This window comes from Alternaria rosae (assembly GCF_020736505.1).
Source record: "Alternaria rosae strain MPI-PUGE-AT-0040 chromosome Unknown BKA58scaffold_3, whole genome shotgun sequence".
In the NCBI taxonomy this organism is placed as follows: Eukaryota; Fungi; Ascomycota; class Dothideomycetes; order Pleosporales; family Pleosporaceae; genus Alternaria; species Alternaria rosae.
In genome coordinates this window covers 1,368,346-1,384,211 of record NW_025763572.1, presented here as the reverse complement: position 1 = coordinate 1,384,211, position 15,866 = coordinate 1,368,346, and the positions used below count along the sequence as shown (strand labels likewise).

Below are 15,866 nucleotides of genomic sequence, written 5' to 3'. Positions count from 1 at the left end.
TTGAGGGGTGAACATCCTCACTTTACCTACTTGACCGACTCTCTATCATCCATATCCACGGCATGTCCGAATCTACTCAAACCGCCCTTATAGCCATCTTTGGTATCGCCGCTATCATCGCGACGATCGCTGGTTTCCATGTCCGAGATTCTGTCTGTTTCTCTGCTTGTAGAGGTGTTATTTTGGCGTGCTCACGAAGCAGTACGTTGACAAGAGGTGTGTCTATAGCTTTGGGACGCGACTGAATCTTATAGGCCCCGAAGTTGACATTGAAGCCCAAGCCGAATCAATGTCGAGTGGGATTATTCGGGATGACGCTGTCTTCGAATTGCAACCGATGCTGTCTTTACCACTCTACTATGAATCTCCAACGGACGAGGTACGTACAATGGCGGGGCTCGACAACTAGACGAAAAAGTGCAAAGAGGGGACGGAGTTGCAACATACGGCAAGAGTACGATCATGAAATGCATTTATACAAGGAGTCAATGAGCATCCACTGACATGTCGCGTTGGCTGGGTCTCATTTGTAAAGCGGAAACAACCGTGATGAACGACGATGTCTGTATGGTACGAAAGGCGCATCTAATCGCGTTGCCGAGTAATGAGCCTCACGTCATGAGAGCGTGGCTAGTAATGGTACATGGATATCTGTACAGAGTCGTCAATGTACTCGTAGACTTTTGGGTTCGCTCTGACCTATTCTTCGGATGATAAACACATCTCATCACGCGACAGACAAATCAGTCTCAAATGGCTATGGACCTTTTTGCCTCCTCTACATCACCATAACAACCGAGGAGGTGCGCGACATACTCTCCTGCGAGACCCAGACTGATCGCTCCGCCAGTAAACCATGCACCATTCACGAACCACCACCAGCAGTTCTTGACTTCCTTCAGCTTCACTCGTCGGATCATTGTTCCTAGGGTGGCTGCTGCTCCCCCGACTGAGCCGACGAAGTAGACCGGTCCTAAGCCTGCTGCGACTCCGGTAGCGGATAATAGACCGAGCTGAACAACGGCCAGACCCGACAACACCATCTTGGTTTCTTTCTCATGCTTGAGGGCAATGCTCTTGATGCCAGCTTTGACATCATCTTTGATATCCATGTGTGCATAGATCATGTCGTACAGAACAGTCCATGCCACGTTACTAGCGTATAGACAAGCTGCCGCTGTGAGCGCTGCTTGATTCGCTAGCAGGTCGACACCCAACGCAGGGAAGCCCATCATCGCACCCCAAGAGAACGTAAGACCGAGGACGAATTGAGGATAGTATGTTACCCGTTTCGCCAAAGGATAGAGCGTAACGAGAACAAGTGACGGTGTTGCGTACCAGAAGCATTCGAATGGGAGTGATAGAAGAACGGCCAAACCAGTCGTAAGCTGTCCTCCGAGGAAGACAATAGCCTGCTGGGGTGTGATTGCTCGTCTAGCTATGGGACGTAATCGCGTGCGTTCGACATGGGGATCCAGGTTGCGGTCCCAAAGATCGTTAATTGTGCATCCGGCGCCTCTCATTACGAGAGCTCCTGTGAAAAAGAGGGCTGTTGTGCTGATGACTGCGGACGGTGCAGCGAGAGGGGTGGCCATAGTTGCAGCTAGAAGTGTGCTGAACATGCAAGGAAAGAAGAGGTAGTATGTACCGGCCGGCTTGTCCAATCTCATCAGCTCGCCGTAAGGAACAGCTTTCTGAGGCAGATATGACAGGAAGCCGGTGGTTGGTGGCTTGTAATCGGGAAGTGGTTTCGACGGTCCATCTTGTAATGCTGTCGCTGCCGCTACTCCCGACTGCAAGTTTGTCGAGTTTTTTCGTATTGACTTGATGAGCTGGGTGGTTTGCGGTCGATAGCTCGCAAGTGACAGAGGTGTTGACAGTTGCCCTCGTCTGCAAGCAGATTGGAATGTGGAATGATCCCGAGTGTATTGCCGACACACCGGCGCAGCCCGCGCTGCATAAAGTCGTAGTAAGGTCATACTCGGCTTTCAGTCGTTCAGGCGGTTAGATGTGTTTGCAATTTCACATGTAATGGCATGCGTGCCACTTTTCTCCTGTTTGCTGTACTGATATGCAGGGTCTCAATTCCAACTGACTATGCTGAACATGCCGAAAACAAGCTGAGTGGCTCGAGACTCAATTGGGAAAGACACTTTGGTCACTGCCGTCCAGCGCCGAATCGGGACGGTGAGTGAGTGGGGAACGTGCAAGTTGAACCATAGGTTCGCGCTAATTCCCGATGGCACGTGACGGGTCAGAACGCCGTTTCCTCGGTCGCGTCCACATCCCGAAAGCTCACCTCGCCGTCGCCAAATCAATTACAACTCACACTTTCTGCAGCACTTGCTCCGCCAGCGAATGCGACCACGCGCCCAAGCTTACCTGCCGCGCTCTCGTCTATCTGCGACTGTGATGACGCCGCGGAGGTGCCGCCTACTCCTGCAACCCCACACTACGAACGCGACTTCTCGATGGTAGTCATAGGCGACGACGATGCCGGCCGCGCGCCCCCGGGCCTCTTTTGAGCCCATACCGCCCGACTTCGATGTGCGCACCTTTGTGGAGAACGCGGACAATTTCCAATATGTCGACCGCATTTCCTACGAGATGATCGCCAACAATGGCATCGAAGCCTTTGAGAAGCTGGTGATACTGCATGTGATAATAGGCGGTAAGCCTCTTGTAATCGACGGCTTCGAAGAGGTTCTGGATCCTTGGACCTTTACAGCCTCGTGGCTGCGCGACAACCATGGCGATAAAGGTGAGCGCAATCTAGGACAATACTCGGCGCGCATAGCTAACAGGCAGACAGTCGAGAATGCGCGCAACCTCTTGGCCAAAGAGAACCTTCCCCTTACCATGAGTCATTACCTCAAGCATATGACGAAGCTGACCGAGCAATTCTTCAACGGCCCCGACGACGCGTACCGTGATAAGGCGAGGCAGCGCATCTACCTCAAGGATATCGACTGTCCTCAAGTATGGCATAATAAATTGAAGGAGCACATTCCCTCGGTTCTGTTCTACCTCAATGAGAGCACAGGTGAGCCTGGCGGTCCCGGCGCATTGGACGAGCTCGGTGGTCGCAAAGGACGAGGAATCGGACGCGCTGGAGATCTCATGAGCAGCCTGCCACCTGAGATGCGCGCGGAAAACCTCATGTGCTATATCGGTCACGAAGGCACCTATACCCCGTCCCATCGAGAGATGTGCGCTTCACTTGGTCAGAACATCATGGTCAACGCATCAGGCAATATCAGCGAAGACGGCAAACAGGAGCGTCCTGGATCATCCATATGGTTCATGACAGAGAGCAAGGACCGTCATGTTGTCTCGGAATACTGGCTTTCGGTATTAGGCCACGACATAGAAGTGGAGAACCATTTCGCGCAGCTCATCGCCTGGAAAAAGGCCCCATTCCAGACTTATGTCGTAGAGCAGCGGGCGGGCGACTTTATACTCATCCCACCACTGGCTCCTCACCAAGTCTGGAATCGTGGCACGCGGACCATGAAGATTGCTTGGAACCGGACGACTGTCGAAACGCTGGAACTCGCGTTGAACGAGGCATTGCCCAACTCACGAGTCGTCTGCAGAGACGAGCAATACAAGAACAAGGCGATCGTCTACTACACCCTGCTGAAATACTCCAGCCTCATCAAGTCCGCGCGTGCTCAAGTAGAAGCGGGAGGCGAACAAGCTGTCGCGATTCAAACGTCAGTTAAAGTTAAGCAAGTTCAAAAAGATTTCAAGAAGCTCTTCGATCTGTATAAGATTATTCTGCTGTCAGAGACGTTTGCACAGGACTCACGAGAACACCCAGAGTTTCTTCCCTACGACAGCAACGTAACTTGTGCTTATTGCAGATGCAATATCTTCAATCGCTTCCTTAGCTGCAAGACTTGCAAGAACCTGTTCAGTACGGAGATCGAAGAACCATACGACGTTTGCATGGACTGCTACTGCATGGGACGAAGCTGTGGTTGTCAATCAGGGTACACATGGGTCGAACAGTGGAAGTGGAAGGACCTCATTCACAAGTACGAAGAGTGGCGCGCTCAGATTATCGACATTGATGGCTTCGTTCACAAGAAGACTCCGCTTTCACTTCAAGAAGAGCGACGATATCTTGGCAAGAAGACTTTGGCCTCAGTCTGTCAAGAGCAACTTCGAGTCCGACCCTTTGTCGATATCAAAACCCCACAACCTGAGAGCGTGTCCGATGAAGAGGAGCCTGTCGTTGATGAATACGGCAACGTCAAGAAGGTTGCGAACAAAAGGTCGAAGCAGAGGCTTTCAAAGCAGAAGTCGTGCCATTTCTGTCTTCATCGCCACCCGAAATGGAAGATGGCATTCTGCACCAGCTGTGACCTGTCCTATTGTTACGGTACCCTGTTTCGAGCACACGATATGATGCCGGTAAACGTCATGGAGGCTTTCGACTGGAAGTGTCCACACTGCAGACGAGTCTGCAACACTGGCGCTTGTCGACGTGACCCCCGACAACATCCATACGAACCCAAAGGAACCTTGCTCGGCCACGACACCAAGAAAGTGGCTGATGTACGCTCAGTAGAGTGTCTCGTCGACTTTAGTGTATCTAATCTGAACTGGTTGCGGGAGGAGGAGGGCATGGGTCAGAGTGCAATGCAACGCCGAATGCAGCAGGCGGAGATGGACAAAATGGCGGATCCTTCTCTTGATGCGCGATTTATTGAAGAGGATGATCACGGCTACACCCGATACGGTATTGCTTACTCTCCCGTCGAGGACGCCAACGGCGTCGTTCACGATAACGATGACGGAGGTGCGAATGGTGCTCCATACTACCACGATCCCGACATGGATGGGGAGATTCCGCGTCTGGGTCAGAAGCGTGGTCGCGAAGAAGACGAGGAGGTACAGGGTAACCGGCGGAAAAAGGCCAAAGCAAAGAAGCAGAAGAAAAAGAACGACGATGAAGCACAACCCTTGCAACCGAAGAATGCATCTGGCAAGCAATATCAGAAAGAGGTACAGAGGAAGCTACTCGAGGACGCCAAACGCGAGGACAGGTTCATCATGGTTGCCGCAAAGATGAAGGGTAAATCCAAGGTGGTAAAGTTATCTCTAGCCACGGGCCATCTTGACCGGATCCGCCAAAGACCCGTTCCCGAGCACGCATCAGCCCTGCGACAACGAACTCCTGAGGAAGTCGAAGCTTCTGGCGACATGCGGTCCATTCTGCAGTCTGATGTCGTGCCGAAGCCAAACGCTCTCAAGACCGTGGCTGAGAAAGAGAAGGATGCGAAGACATATCGGATTCGAGTGGAAGAGGATGAGGCATACTCAACGCGCAAGCGCAATCCGGAAATCAGCGGCGCTGCGAAACCAGGCAGGCCTCGTGGCTCCAGACGTTTTGAAGAGATCATGCTCGATTCAGATGAGGAGTTTGGTGGCGCGGAAGAAGAGCCCGAATATACTGGTCGCCCGCGTGGACGCGCATCGAACTGGTTGGCGCGAAGGAATGAAGGTGAAGAAGACCTGCCCACCGAGCTGCCGTCCGACTTTAGGGATGGAGCTGTAAGGCCCAACCGGGAGAAAGACCGAGAGCGAAGCCGCGTGTACAATGAGCGCCGAAAATCTATGCCAGCAAAACCAAAAGCTGGAATCAGACCTACTGAACCACCGTCCGAAGATCTGGAACCCAACAACGCAGTTGATGTCTCTGGGCATGTCTCTGACCAGGATGGTCTTCAAGAAGAGGATGATCAGTCCAGTGAAGCTTTCATTCTCGCACAACAAGCCGCTGCCGCTGCCCTGGAAGCCCAGCGTCGGGAGGAGGAGGAGGCAAAGGCTCGTGCAGAAGCTGAAGCTAGAGAAGCCGAGGAGAATCTGCGCGCGAAGATGGCGCTGTTCCCCGATTCGGACGATGACCAGCTCATGGATACATTCCTTGATGACCTGCCCGCTGATGAGGAGCCATTCGAAGATGACACACGATCCGAGGACAACACACTGGGCCCTGCCCGCACAGGGCCACCGCCAACCACAAACTCCATGTTGAGTGGGTTGAATGGGAAGAAGATCAAGATTGTTGCGGCATCCAAGCGGAACAGTAACGGACCAGGCAAGGTCACTACTACGATGACTGTTACTGCACCAGCGTCCAAGTTTTCCGCTGTCAATAGGAAGCCCCAGGCTATCAATGTATCGGATTCGGAGAGTGATGATGAGGTTCCTGCGAGCGCACCAGCTCCGAAGAGACCTGTTGGCAGACCACCCGGTCGGCCTTCGATGGTACCCAACCGAGGCTCAAGTTCCGGGAAGCGCGGTCCTGGACGTCCAAGGAAGACTATGTGAAACGTCGATTAGCCAGGCGTTTGGAGCTTGAATTTACATAGCGGTGTTTGTTGTTTGCTCATATACCATTGTTTCTTAGCAAGGCGTAGTGGATATTCCTGTGGCATCTCCTCGGAAATGCTGAGGCGGGCGTCCCGGTGCATTATTGTCCACGGTCATAGATGAGGCGTCGAATCCGATAAGGTTGCAACGCGTTTAGTAGTTGCAGTGCATAACACGACACGGTAGAATCCTTCAGAGCGAGTGCATAAATTACACTGGTCATACAAAAGAGTCATCTTCGGCGGGAAGGGTTTAAGGGCGACTCAGCCAATATCATGTGCACGTGATCTCGCTCCAAGATTATGGTCGCGTCTTCCCACTTTCATTCCAGTTCCACCCTGCCTCGCAATCGCCATCCTACCAACAACACCCACAATGCCGCCACTACACATCAAAACTATGACTCTGGGTGCGTTCAAGGATGTCTTGTCGCGTTACCCTGCAATGGTCCCCGAGAAGCTACGCGACTTGGACGCGCAACGCTATGACATCATTCGCAAAGCCATAGCTGCACAAGAAGAGAGCGAGAAACACTTAACGAAAGATCAAGTTGTGAAGCTTGTGGAATGGAAGCTGTATGTGGTACCCTTTGAACCGATATCACGTATGCAGTTTCTTGAACTAATGGCGAGACAGGAAGCACGGCACGTTTCGTCCAGCCTTACTGGGCCTGGTTCAAAGCAACACACCAGAGGCAGTTGAGAAAACAACCAAAAAGGCCTACGCCGCGCTCTGGAACAGCAAATCATCCCAACCCGATGCCATTCCCGCGCTCAAGATCCTCGTGGGGTTGAAGGGCGTAGGTCCAGCAACCGCATCCTTGCTTCTCTCTGTTCTCCGACCTGCAGAGATACCGTTCTTCTCCGATGAACTGTTTAGGTGGTCTGTTTGGGACGATGAAACGGGCAGCGGAAAAGATGGAAAGGGCTGGCAAAGGAAGATCAAGTATAACGTCAAGGAGTATGAGATGATGCTCGATCGCGTGCACAAGTTAAGGCAGAGGTTGCGAAGAGGTTTCGGGCAGAGGGACACTTTAGCGATGGCAATTGACGTTGAGAGAGTAGCTTGGGTACTTGGAAAGGAGGGTGTGGACGTTGGTGTGCAGGGAGATGAGACAGGGGACCATGAGGGAGAAGACGCCGATGTCCAAGCTGACAAGAAGACGGAGAAGGAGGAAGAAGAAGAAGCAAAGCAAGAAGAGATCCCACCAGTAACGAAAGATAGCAGTGGTGATGAAGCAACGATTAAATCGCCTGTGGCGAAGAAGGGTACGAAACGTAAAGCGTCGGAAGCCAAACCACCTGCTGAAGGTACTCGCAAGAGTACGCGGACGAAGAAGTAGGCCGACATCAGCATATCTCGCCCACCCCCCAATCTAGCGTAACTCAAGATGTAGTATTCAGGCATCATGACAACGTAGCCCTGATAATTCGACACAGATCACGCGTCTCGACGCTCGCCTGTCACTATATCCGTATTACCATAATCCCGTTATCGTTATTCCCTCTCACCAACTCATCACACCGATGCCGCTTATCATCGGTGCTCATCACTTTTCCCTTTCTAACCGTCGCTAAGACATGAATATGCATACCTAACCCTATGTATCAGTTTCATCACAACATCTCACACCGTTAAACGCAATCCTCATCCAGCTTTCTAGCTTGTTCTCTCGCCTCCGAAGCTCGTTCCTGTTCACAATAACCGAGACAGCCCTTCTGATCGGTGTGACGCCCATGTGTCATGCATGGAGGGATCAGCAAAACGGGGACACGATGGAACATAACAAGCGACTTGGTGTTTCGTATCTACGGAAGTTTTTCCCGACGAATCAAGCCCCTAACTGGCTTTCTTGGGATGAGGTAAGATCTAAGAAGGAGTCCTTGCTAAGTCTACATCTAGCAATACCTCGTATACCGGAGATGAATATGGCGGGGTCTGGGGATTGCGTTACGTGAGATGCGAGATATGTGATGAGAAAGGTCATGGCCAGTCTATGTCATGCATGAAGAGGATGATCGCCACGCGAGAAATTGCGGGGAAAGAAAAGGGCCTCGAACCGAACGGGCAATGATGTGCAGTGGAAGGGAGGAATGTGATGGGATGTGATGAGTTTAGGCGGGCGACATAAGGTTGTCTTAGTAGAAAGTCGGAGTTCGGAGCGTGCCGAAGAAGTCATGTCACTGGCTGACTTTATGGAGCAAGTTTGCCGCGAGGATCTAACGTCGTTGACTGAGATGAAACGCTCTTGGAGTGCGGCAAAGCGCGCGTGTGGAGAAATGCTGATGACGGCAACTTGCCTGGCACTCTCGCGCTGATAGTTGGGACCAGGATGTCGCTCATGGAGCGGCTATGAGAAATCACTGTCGCTTCCAGGTAAAATCAAACGGACGGAATATGCACAAGGCACCATTGGCAAACATGGCATGGGTGAACAAGAGTTCGCCAAGTAGAGCTGGTAGTTTTCAGCACATATGCACGTAGCATCAGCTAACACCTCATATCTGTATTGATCTGTACGCATCACTCCATGCGGAAGGGCAGTCTTCTTCCGTGCACCTGTTTCCTGCTTCGTTATCCGCAGTACTTCCGCATTCACACACTCCGCAGCTCTTTCTTGCACCCCATCCAATATCCCTCTAAATTACACATTACTGCACCGGTCTCCAGATACAGAAGCATACCCGCCCCCAACCCCATCACCTTGTCCGCTCCCTGCCATCCAACGCAGAACCTCGGATCCGGCAACCGAAGCGAACGGGAAACAAGGGAGTCAACTCCGAACCCAGTGCGCTGGTATAGTTAGAAGGATGGAGATTGTGTATAGTGCTTGAGCCTCGCTAGATCGGCTGGGATGTGAATCCTGCCTTGATAGTGATGAACTGCACCTCGAGTTGCTTGCTCAGCATTAATTTCTGTCAATGCGCTGTACGCCGTATACGCTGGTGTGTAGACGATAGGGAACGCTACTTGTCACCAACCTGCCAGTAGCTTGGTATGTGCTAAGCCCCGCGATACGTTTTTCGCGCGCAACTTTTAGCGATGGTGCACATCACCTCACCTCGCTTGCAGTCTCTCTCCAGGTCAACAAAACGAGCTAGTTGCGGTCCTGCACATCAATATAGTCTTGACTTGACTGGGCCTATTTTACCCCGACCTCCGCGTTAGCGACAATGAAAGCCATTTCTAGCTTACTGTACTTTCCCATGTTTCCCTTCTCATGCAATCGCATCTGGCTGCCAAACATATGCATGTGCGCCTTTTTGCTCGAACCTGCCTTGGCTAGCCTCATCGCCTATCGGTGAGACGTCTGCGGATCGCTCCTTCCAGCAGACTTGCTATCTACTTGCGATGAGATGACTTGCATACAGTTGTACGTTGTCAGAAGAAAAAGGAAAAAAACTGTTTGGGGTTTATGCAGGTAAGAAGGAATCCCCGATCTGTACACCTGCATGCATGCAGGTTCGCGATCGGCGATCTGTGGTCAACATGTTAATGTCGGTAATGTTGGTGGGGAAATTTGATGAGTTCAGGGAATTTCAGGGTTCGCAACGTCAGGAACTCCGGGTAAGGCGGCTGTTGAAAACAAGAGACGGTGACATATTATTACTACATGTATTACTACCACCCGGGAGTCGGTAGAATACCGATCGGTTGGGAATCTTGTTGGGAGATTAGTACATGCAGGTGTGTCGCAACAGGAGCGATGTCGGAAATTGACTTTTTTCTTTTACTATGGGGTGCCGAGTTGCTAGGGAGGGAACCGCAGATACGGTCGCGGTTGTGGTTTGTCAAGGGTGGAGATGTTGATGCATGTCCAACCGAGGTGTGTGGAGAATAGCATCATCACTAAATACGGTGAAGATCCTCATGTCGGTCAAGTTCAACAAGATCAGGCATTATGCCTGTTGATGCATTATACTACACGGCTTGACAAACAGCCAACATGCTATCAAAGACACTTCAAAGAAGCGAAGAGTAGTAACTAGCTTAGGACACAGTAATCCATCCCCTTCAGCCTGCCATGTGAAGAACAGCTTCCTGATTCCAACGTAGGCGCGCCGCCGCCTTCCAAGGAAAGCCAAAGGCCCAGTGTTGAGCGCATCGCTTACAGAGGTTATGTTCTCATCGATCATCAACAATTCATCCTTCATCCTCAACCAAAAGGAGGCCCAGGCCAGACGAGAGAAAAAGTGGAAATAGATACAGAATGGTAATAGTAGATATTGAGAAGAGAAAGGAGACTACGCCGTCTTTTAATAACGCTCGCCGATGCATGCAACTTAGATCCAAGCTATGTGAGAACGCCCTGCGCCTGCCCTTGGTGGTAGTGGTAAAGTCATGCTGTTGCTTTGTAATTCGTACATGTACACACGCGTGAAACGGAAATCCAATGTATGTGTATTCGTACAGTGGGTAGATCTTGGGTATCGTGTAGTTGATGACGGAGATGACAGTAAAGTTGTCAGTGTACGGTATGTGGGTGTTGTTATTGCGACTCAGCTGTACGGTTGTGCGCTGCCTCCAGCTCGGGCGGAGGAATCTTCTTGACTGTTCCGTTGCTTCCACTCCGAGTGGATCGCCGGAAGTGAATGCTGGCACGAGCAAGTTCGCCATTGGAAACGGAGTTGCTTCGTTGCGATGATGATGCGATGGACTTCTTTTTACTAAAGTTCATGACCATTCCGTCGTCACTCTCTGAATCGTCATCGCTATCGATGGCATGGTCGCCATCGTAGCCAGCAGCGTCATCGATAGAGGCATCGAGTTGATTGACTGACGCTGCGGAGATCCAGGAATGCTCGTCAAAGGAACCGCAGCCAACTTGGGTTGGAGAGCCGGTCGACGCTACTGAGGGAATTGATGGGTTCGATTCAGATTGCGACATGGCAGAGAATTGGTCTTCTGAAGAAGAAAGAGCCAGCCCGCGGCTTGATCCGCCGAGAGGACTATTCTCGGAGGACTGATCGTTTCGGTGCCAGCTTTCTCGATTATTGGATTGACAGAAGGCTATCTCGTCATCTGGACTTGGAGGACATGCAGTCGGTGCATGAGAAGATGTAGGCCGTGATCGTGTAACAGAGTTGGTTCTCTCACGAGCTGCTGACTGTTCCACTCCAAGTCGACGACGGTACTCATCCTTAGCGCGATCAAAACGGTCATCTGACTTTTTTCGTGCAATCGAAGTAGGGCTGGAAGGTCTTTGATCGCCGGCTTGGAGCAGTTGCGACGATGGCTTGGAGTCAGGCGCCATACCAAGAGTTGGTCCAACTTCAAAGTTGTTGGCGGTCGCCCAGTTGCGATGCAGGCGGGAGGACAGTGACGACAACGAAGATTGCCGCGACGAGGGGTCAAGACGTTCAAAAGACTGAGCTTCGGAATGGCTAGGCGATGAGCTTCGAGCAATGGGAGACATGTCTTTTAGGGCGTCAGGTTGATTGACTTGGCCGGAAGCACATGTGGTGCTGATTGCCAGGCTTGGGACGCCATGGGCATCATCGTCTCCACCAACGAGTCTATCGATTGACCTCGCGCGGCTATGTTCTTTTGGGGGCTTCAACTTGTCTTTGCTTCTCATGCTGTTAACAACACGCCGGGGTAGACCGCCGAAAAGACCGCCCAGCTGTGAGCCACCAGGTGTGTCTAGGGCCGTTGGGGTTCCAGGTAGAGCTGGAGGAAAGCCTGGAGATGCGGTTCGACCCGGAAGCAGATCTGCTTGTCTGATGGTGCTGATGGAAGAAATGGCGCGGTCTTGCATTTGGGGTCGCTGTTGGCTCTCGAGGTTCTGGGCGGGTGATGCAGTGCGGGAGTTGGGACTGTCAAAGTATCTTGACCGTTCTCTCGCTTCCGGACTCGCTGTAACACTGTGAGAGAGCGGATGCTCAGCTTCACGGGAGCGTGTCAGAATTTCTAGGATAGCACCAGGTGCTAGACTGCCACGTCGACCTTCATAGGGCCGGGCGTCTTGGCTGATGGTACTACTCGAAGAGTTTGCGCTGATGTTTGGGGGCGCGTCCTGATTGGTAGCTGAGCTCTGCGCACGTCGTCTTGAACCTGAACTGCGAGTTGTGAAACCTTTGACAAACTCGGATGTCTTCTTAGCGGCTGAGCGGAGGCGGTCGACGAACCCGATGGGGACAACGGCCTCTTCGACATCTTCTCTGGAAATCTGAATTTTCCTTCCATCGTAGGATTTGCTAGGATCCGTCTCTTCTGCCCATGAGACGTGATTGGGAATACCAGATAGCAGCCATGGGTGACGCTTGATCTCTGGTATGGTGATGCGACGTCGCGCGTCCTTGATCAGCAATCGTCGCAGCAGGTCACGTAAGTTTTCATCAACTTCTTCGTATTCAAGATCATGCGGTGCTCTCTTCGTGCTCGTCATTGGCTGACTGTTGCGTCCGTGAGAGTTGGGTCGCGAGTTTGATTGCTCAGCGACAGGTTTCAGCCGATACCTAGGGATGTAGGGCTCATCTTCGCTGATAACCTTCATCAGTGTAAATGTGTTCGTGTCGTGAAAAGGTACGCGACCATAGATAAGACAGTACAGCGTAACGCCAAGGGCCCAGATATCGATCCCCCCGTCGATGAGGGGAGTCTCTGCGTCAATCTCTGTACGACAGAGCTCGGGGGCGTAGAAGGCTGGGGTTCCCACGGTCTTTGCCAGCTCAATAGCTTCGTCAACCTCCTGGTAGTCAGACTCGGAATGTTCGCCGTTGCTTTCGTCAGTCTTTTGCCGTCCCAAGTACGACACACCAAAGTCGGATATCTTGATGCGATGCTCCCTAGTTACAAGAAGATTGGCAGGTTTGATGTCTCGGTGGATGACGTTCTGATAGTGTAGGTATTCTATACCCAAGACAGTGTCCTTGAAAGCTTCCCAGGCTGCGTGCATAGTCATCAGAGGGACATAGTTGAAGTGTTCAGGAATCTCTTCGCCAGAGTCGGTCACACGTGACGAGGAGCTGCCAGCAACGCTCGGTACGCGGCCTCGGATGAGCTCCGTATCGTAAGGGCCGTACATGGTTCCCTCGAGCCCATCGACCCAAGAGTTGTTTACCGGCTCAGGCGATCGGAAAGCGGTCTCCATGTGATCTTCATGATGGCCTGCGACGTCTGATCGCTCGCGAAACTGGACGCGGCTGAGCGGACGCTCGTCTTCTGGATGGGATGCTTGCGAGCCCCGTCCGTTGTCGGAGTACTCATCTTCAGAATCGGTTGCAAACTCCAAGCTCCAGGGTTGGTTGGAAGAGCCGTCTTTCCGACGTAGGTGAGCCTCTTTGGCCATCCGACGTTGTTGGCGGGCAAGCTTCTGGTGGGCAATGCGGATGATCCTCTCGTCTTCTAGGGTTGCACTGTCATTGTCGAAGATGCCTTGGGACTCGCGCTTGAAGCGACGCCATTCGACGAGACAGATCTCCCTAGCACCCTCAGTCCGCCACTTGACCTCGCCCAGCTCGACGTGCTCAAGCACGATGTAGACCTTCTTCTTAGCTGGGTCATCTATGACCTCAAGCAAGCTGACAATGTTGGGGTGGCGGGCCTTTTTGAGGATGGCTATCTCGCGCTTGATCTTGTCTTCGTGACTGTTGTTCTTGCCGAGGCGGCGACGTTTGGAGTAGCGGTCGACAATCTTGATGGCGACGTAGCGGCCGTGGACCAGGTCCTTGCCCAGCTTGACCTTGCCATGAACGCCTCGGCCAAGCTCGTCGATGATCTCATACTGGTTCACAATCTTGCGTCCGGAAACGGGGTCGGCCTGGACATCGGCAATGTGGGTCTCCTTGGGCGCCTGGCGGTGGGTATGGTGGAGCCAGGGCGTGGAATAGGTGCCGTCGTCAGGCTGGTCGGGCTCCTGGGAAGAGCGGCGGGTGGTGGGGTTGAAGAGGCCAGGGCTGCTCACCGGTGAGTTGCCAACAGTGCGTGGGGCCGACTCCATAATGTCCCTGTAGTGCTCGTGGGAGAGGCCGAAGGCGCCGAGGCTGGACAGCGAGTTGGCGGCCGAGTGTGAGGGGTGGGAGCTGCGGGAGCGTACGATGGGCGGGACATAGGGCTGCGGGTACTGCTGCAAGTGGAGGGCAGCATAGGACTGGTTGGGGTAGACGGGCCCATCGCGGTGGCGTGGAGGGAGTGCGTAGGGGTGAATGGGGTCGACTGAGTTGGCCCGCACCGTCACGTTGCTGGCCGTCGACGCGCTCGAGAGGTCTCGCATGAAAGCCGGGCGGTCGGGAGGTGGTGCAGCGGCGGGCGAGGCCTCGTTGACGGTGGAGAGCGAGGCTTGCGAGGCGTGGGCGCTCGTGCTGGGCGAGGGGTCCGAGGACGCGGGCGTGTCGCGGGGGATGGGCGACGAGTAGATGCGGAGGGGCTGTGGAGAGAAGTACGAAGGCTCGGGGTCGAGCGTGTGTATCTGCGATAAGAGACTGGCGTTGAGGGCCTCTGGCACCGAAGGCACCTCGGAGCGGGGCGTGCAGTCGTTCTCGTCGTCCTGGCCTTGACTCGGCGGCGACCCGCCATCGTGTTGCTGCTGCTGCCCTTCTCTTTCTTCGCCCGCGGCCACTGGTGTCGCTGGTGCCGCGTCCTGGGTCGGGGAGCACACAGATGACGCCGGCAACGATTGCGCCTGCTCGTCCCGCACTTCCCCTTCCGCTGTCAGGCCCGCATTCGGGTCGACCATGGCAACCACAGCTCAGGACGTGTCAGCTCAGCAGAGGTGTGCAACCATGCCAGCTCGTCTACGGTTTGTCGAGGCGCACGTCGTGGGCGGATAGTCTCATGTCGCGCTGGGCTGGGCGGCGGCGGCGGCGGCGGCGGCGGCGGCAGTGTCACAGCGAGGACAATGGCGTGGGTGCACTGTTACTGTGAATCGACGTTGGGGTGAAGATGGTGGCAGTGGGCCAGTGGTGGGCTCAACGGCTCGATATGGATTTGGTTGAGAGACACGATCGGCTCACTTGCGCTTTTCCCTCTGGGGCAGTGATGGGCGGGATAGTCAAGAGTATTTTGGGCCCCATAGATGACGCTCTGAAGCGGGAGAGACACGCCGGGGCGCGCAGCAAAAGGTGGAGACGCTATGTATCGCGCAGAGCATAGGCGAAGACGCAGATACAGGCCGTCACGGCTAACAGCGACGCGCTGCACGGCAAGAGGGCAATGGGGACGGCGACCAAACGTCTCAATGCGCCCGGTGGACCGACTTCTTGTTGAGCGAGCCACGAGCGATATGGGCAATTTTTTGTCTTGGGGGATCTGCCACTCGACGGCAGCGAGAGTATCACCTACATGGTGCTAGCATGCAGGTGACAAGAACGGGTATGGCTGCATGCACTAGTCCCTCACTGGCGAGCCCGGGCCCTTGCTCTGCCCTCAACAACAGGTGGCGTTCGACTGTCGGAGGGGTGTGGTTCGTTTGCAGCGTGCCCATCCAAACTCCCTCTGCGCAGCGCCATCAGCATGTGCCTGTGTCCTGATCCCAGCTGTGC

The 15,866-nt window shown here is 53.5% G+C and overlaps 5 protein-coding genes across 5 annotated transcripts; 3 read left to right on the top strand and 2 right to left on the bottom strand.

Annotated features, from left to right (window-relative positions):
* Positions 1-62: 62 nt before the first annotated feature.
* On the top strand, positions 63-409 carry BKA58DRAFT_399753 (uncharacterized protein; the record flags this gene model as incomplete). The annotated part of the gene is made up of 2 exons (XM_046171561.1): positions 63-216; positions 255-409. The coding sequence occupies 2 exons, from the start codon at positions 63-65 to the stop codon at positions 407-409; spliced, it is 309 nt and encodes a 102-aa protein (XP_046027532.1).
* Positions 276-2,186, bottom strand: BKA58DRAFT_380033 (UbiA prenyltransferase family-domain-containing protein). The gene has a single exon (XM_046169864.1). It carries the CDS (start codon positions 1,977-1,979, stop codon positions 750-752), a length of 1,230 nt encoding a protein of 409 aa, XP_046027531.1. The 5' UTR covers positions 1,980-2,186; the 3' UTR covers positions 276-749.
* Positions 2,187-2,297: 111 nt separating this feature from the next.
* Positions 2,298-6,723, top strand: BKA58DRAFT_124096 (uncharacterized protein). The gene is made up of 2 exons (XM_046164230.1): positions 2,298-2,761; positions 2,813-6,723. The coding sequence occupies exons 1-2, from the start codon at positions 2,494-2,496 to the stop codon at positions 6,340-6,342; spliced, it is 3,798 nt and encodes a 1,265-aa protein (XP_046027530.1). The 5' UTR covers positions 2,298-2,493; the 3' UTR covers positions 6,343-6,723.
* Position 6,724: 1 nt separating this feature from the next.
* Positions 6,725-7,861, top strand: BKA58DRAFT_124097 (uncharacterized protein). Its single transcript, XM_046164231.1, has 2 exons — positions 6,725-6,959; positions 7,021-7,861. The coding sequence occupies exons 1-2, from the start codon at positions 6,760-6,762 to the stop codon at positions 7,724-7,726; spliced, it is 906 nt and encodes a 301-aa protein (XP_046027529.1). The 5' UTR covers positions 6,725-6,759; the 3' UTR covers positions 7,727-7,861.
* A 2,827-nt stretch (positions 7,862-10,688) lies between these two features.
* Positions 10,689-15,259, bottom strand: BKA58DRAFT_124080 (serine/threonine-protein kinase PAK1). The gene has a single exon (XM_046164229.1). It carries the CDS (start codon positions 15,059-15,061, stop codon positions 10,874-10,876), a length of 4,188 nt encoding a protein of 1,395 aa, XP_046027528.1. The 5' UTR covers positions 15,062-15,259; the 3' UTR covers positions 10,689-10,873.
* Positions 15,260-15,866: the final 607 nt, after the last annotated feature.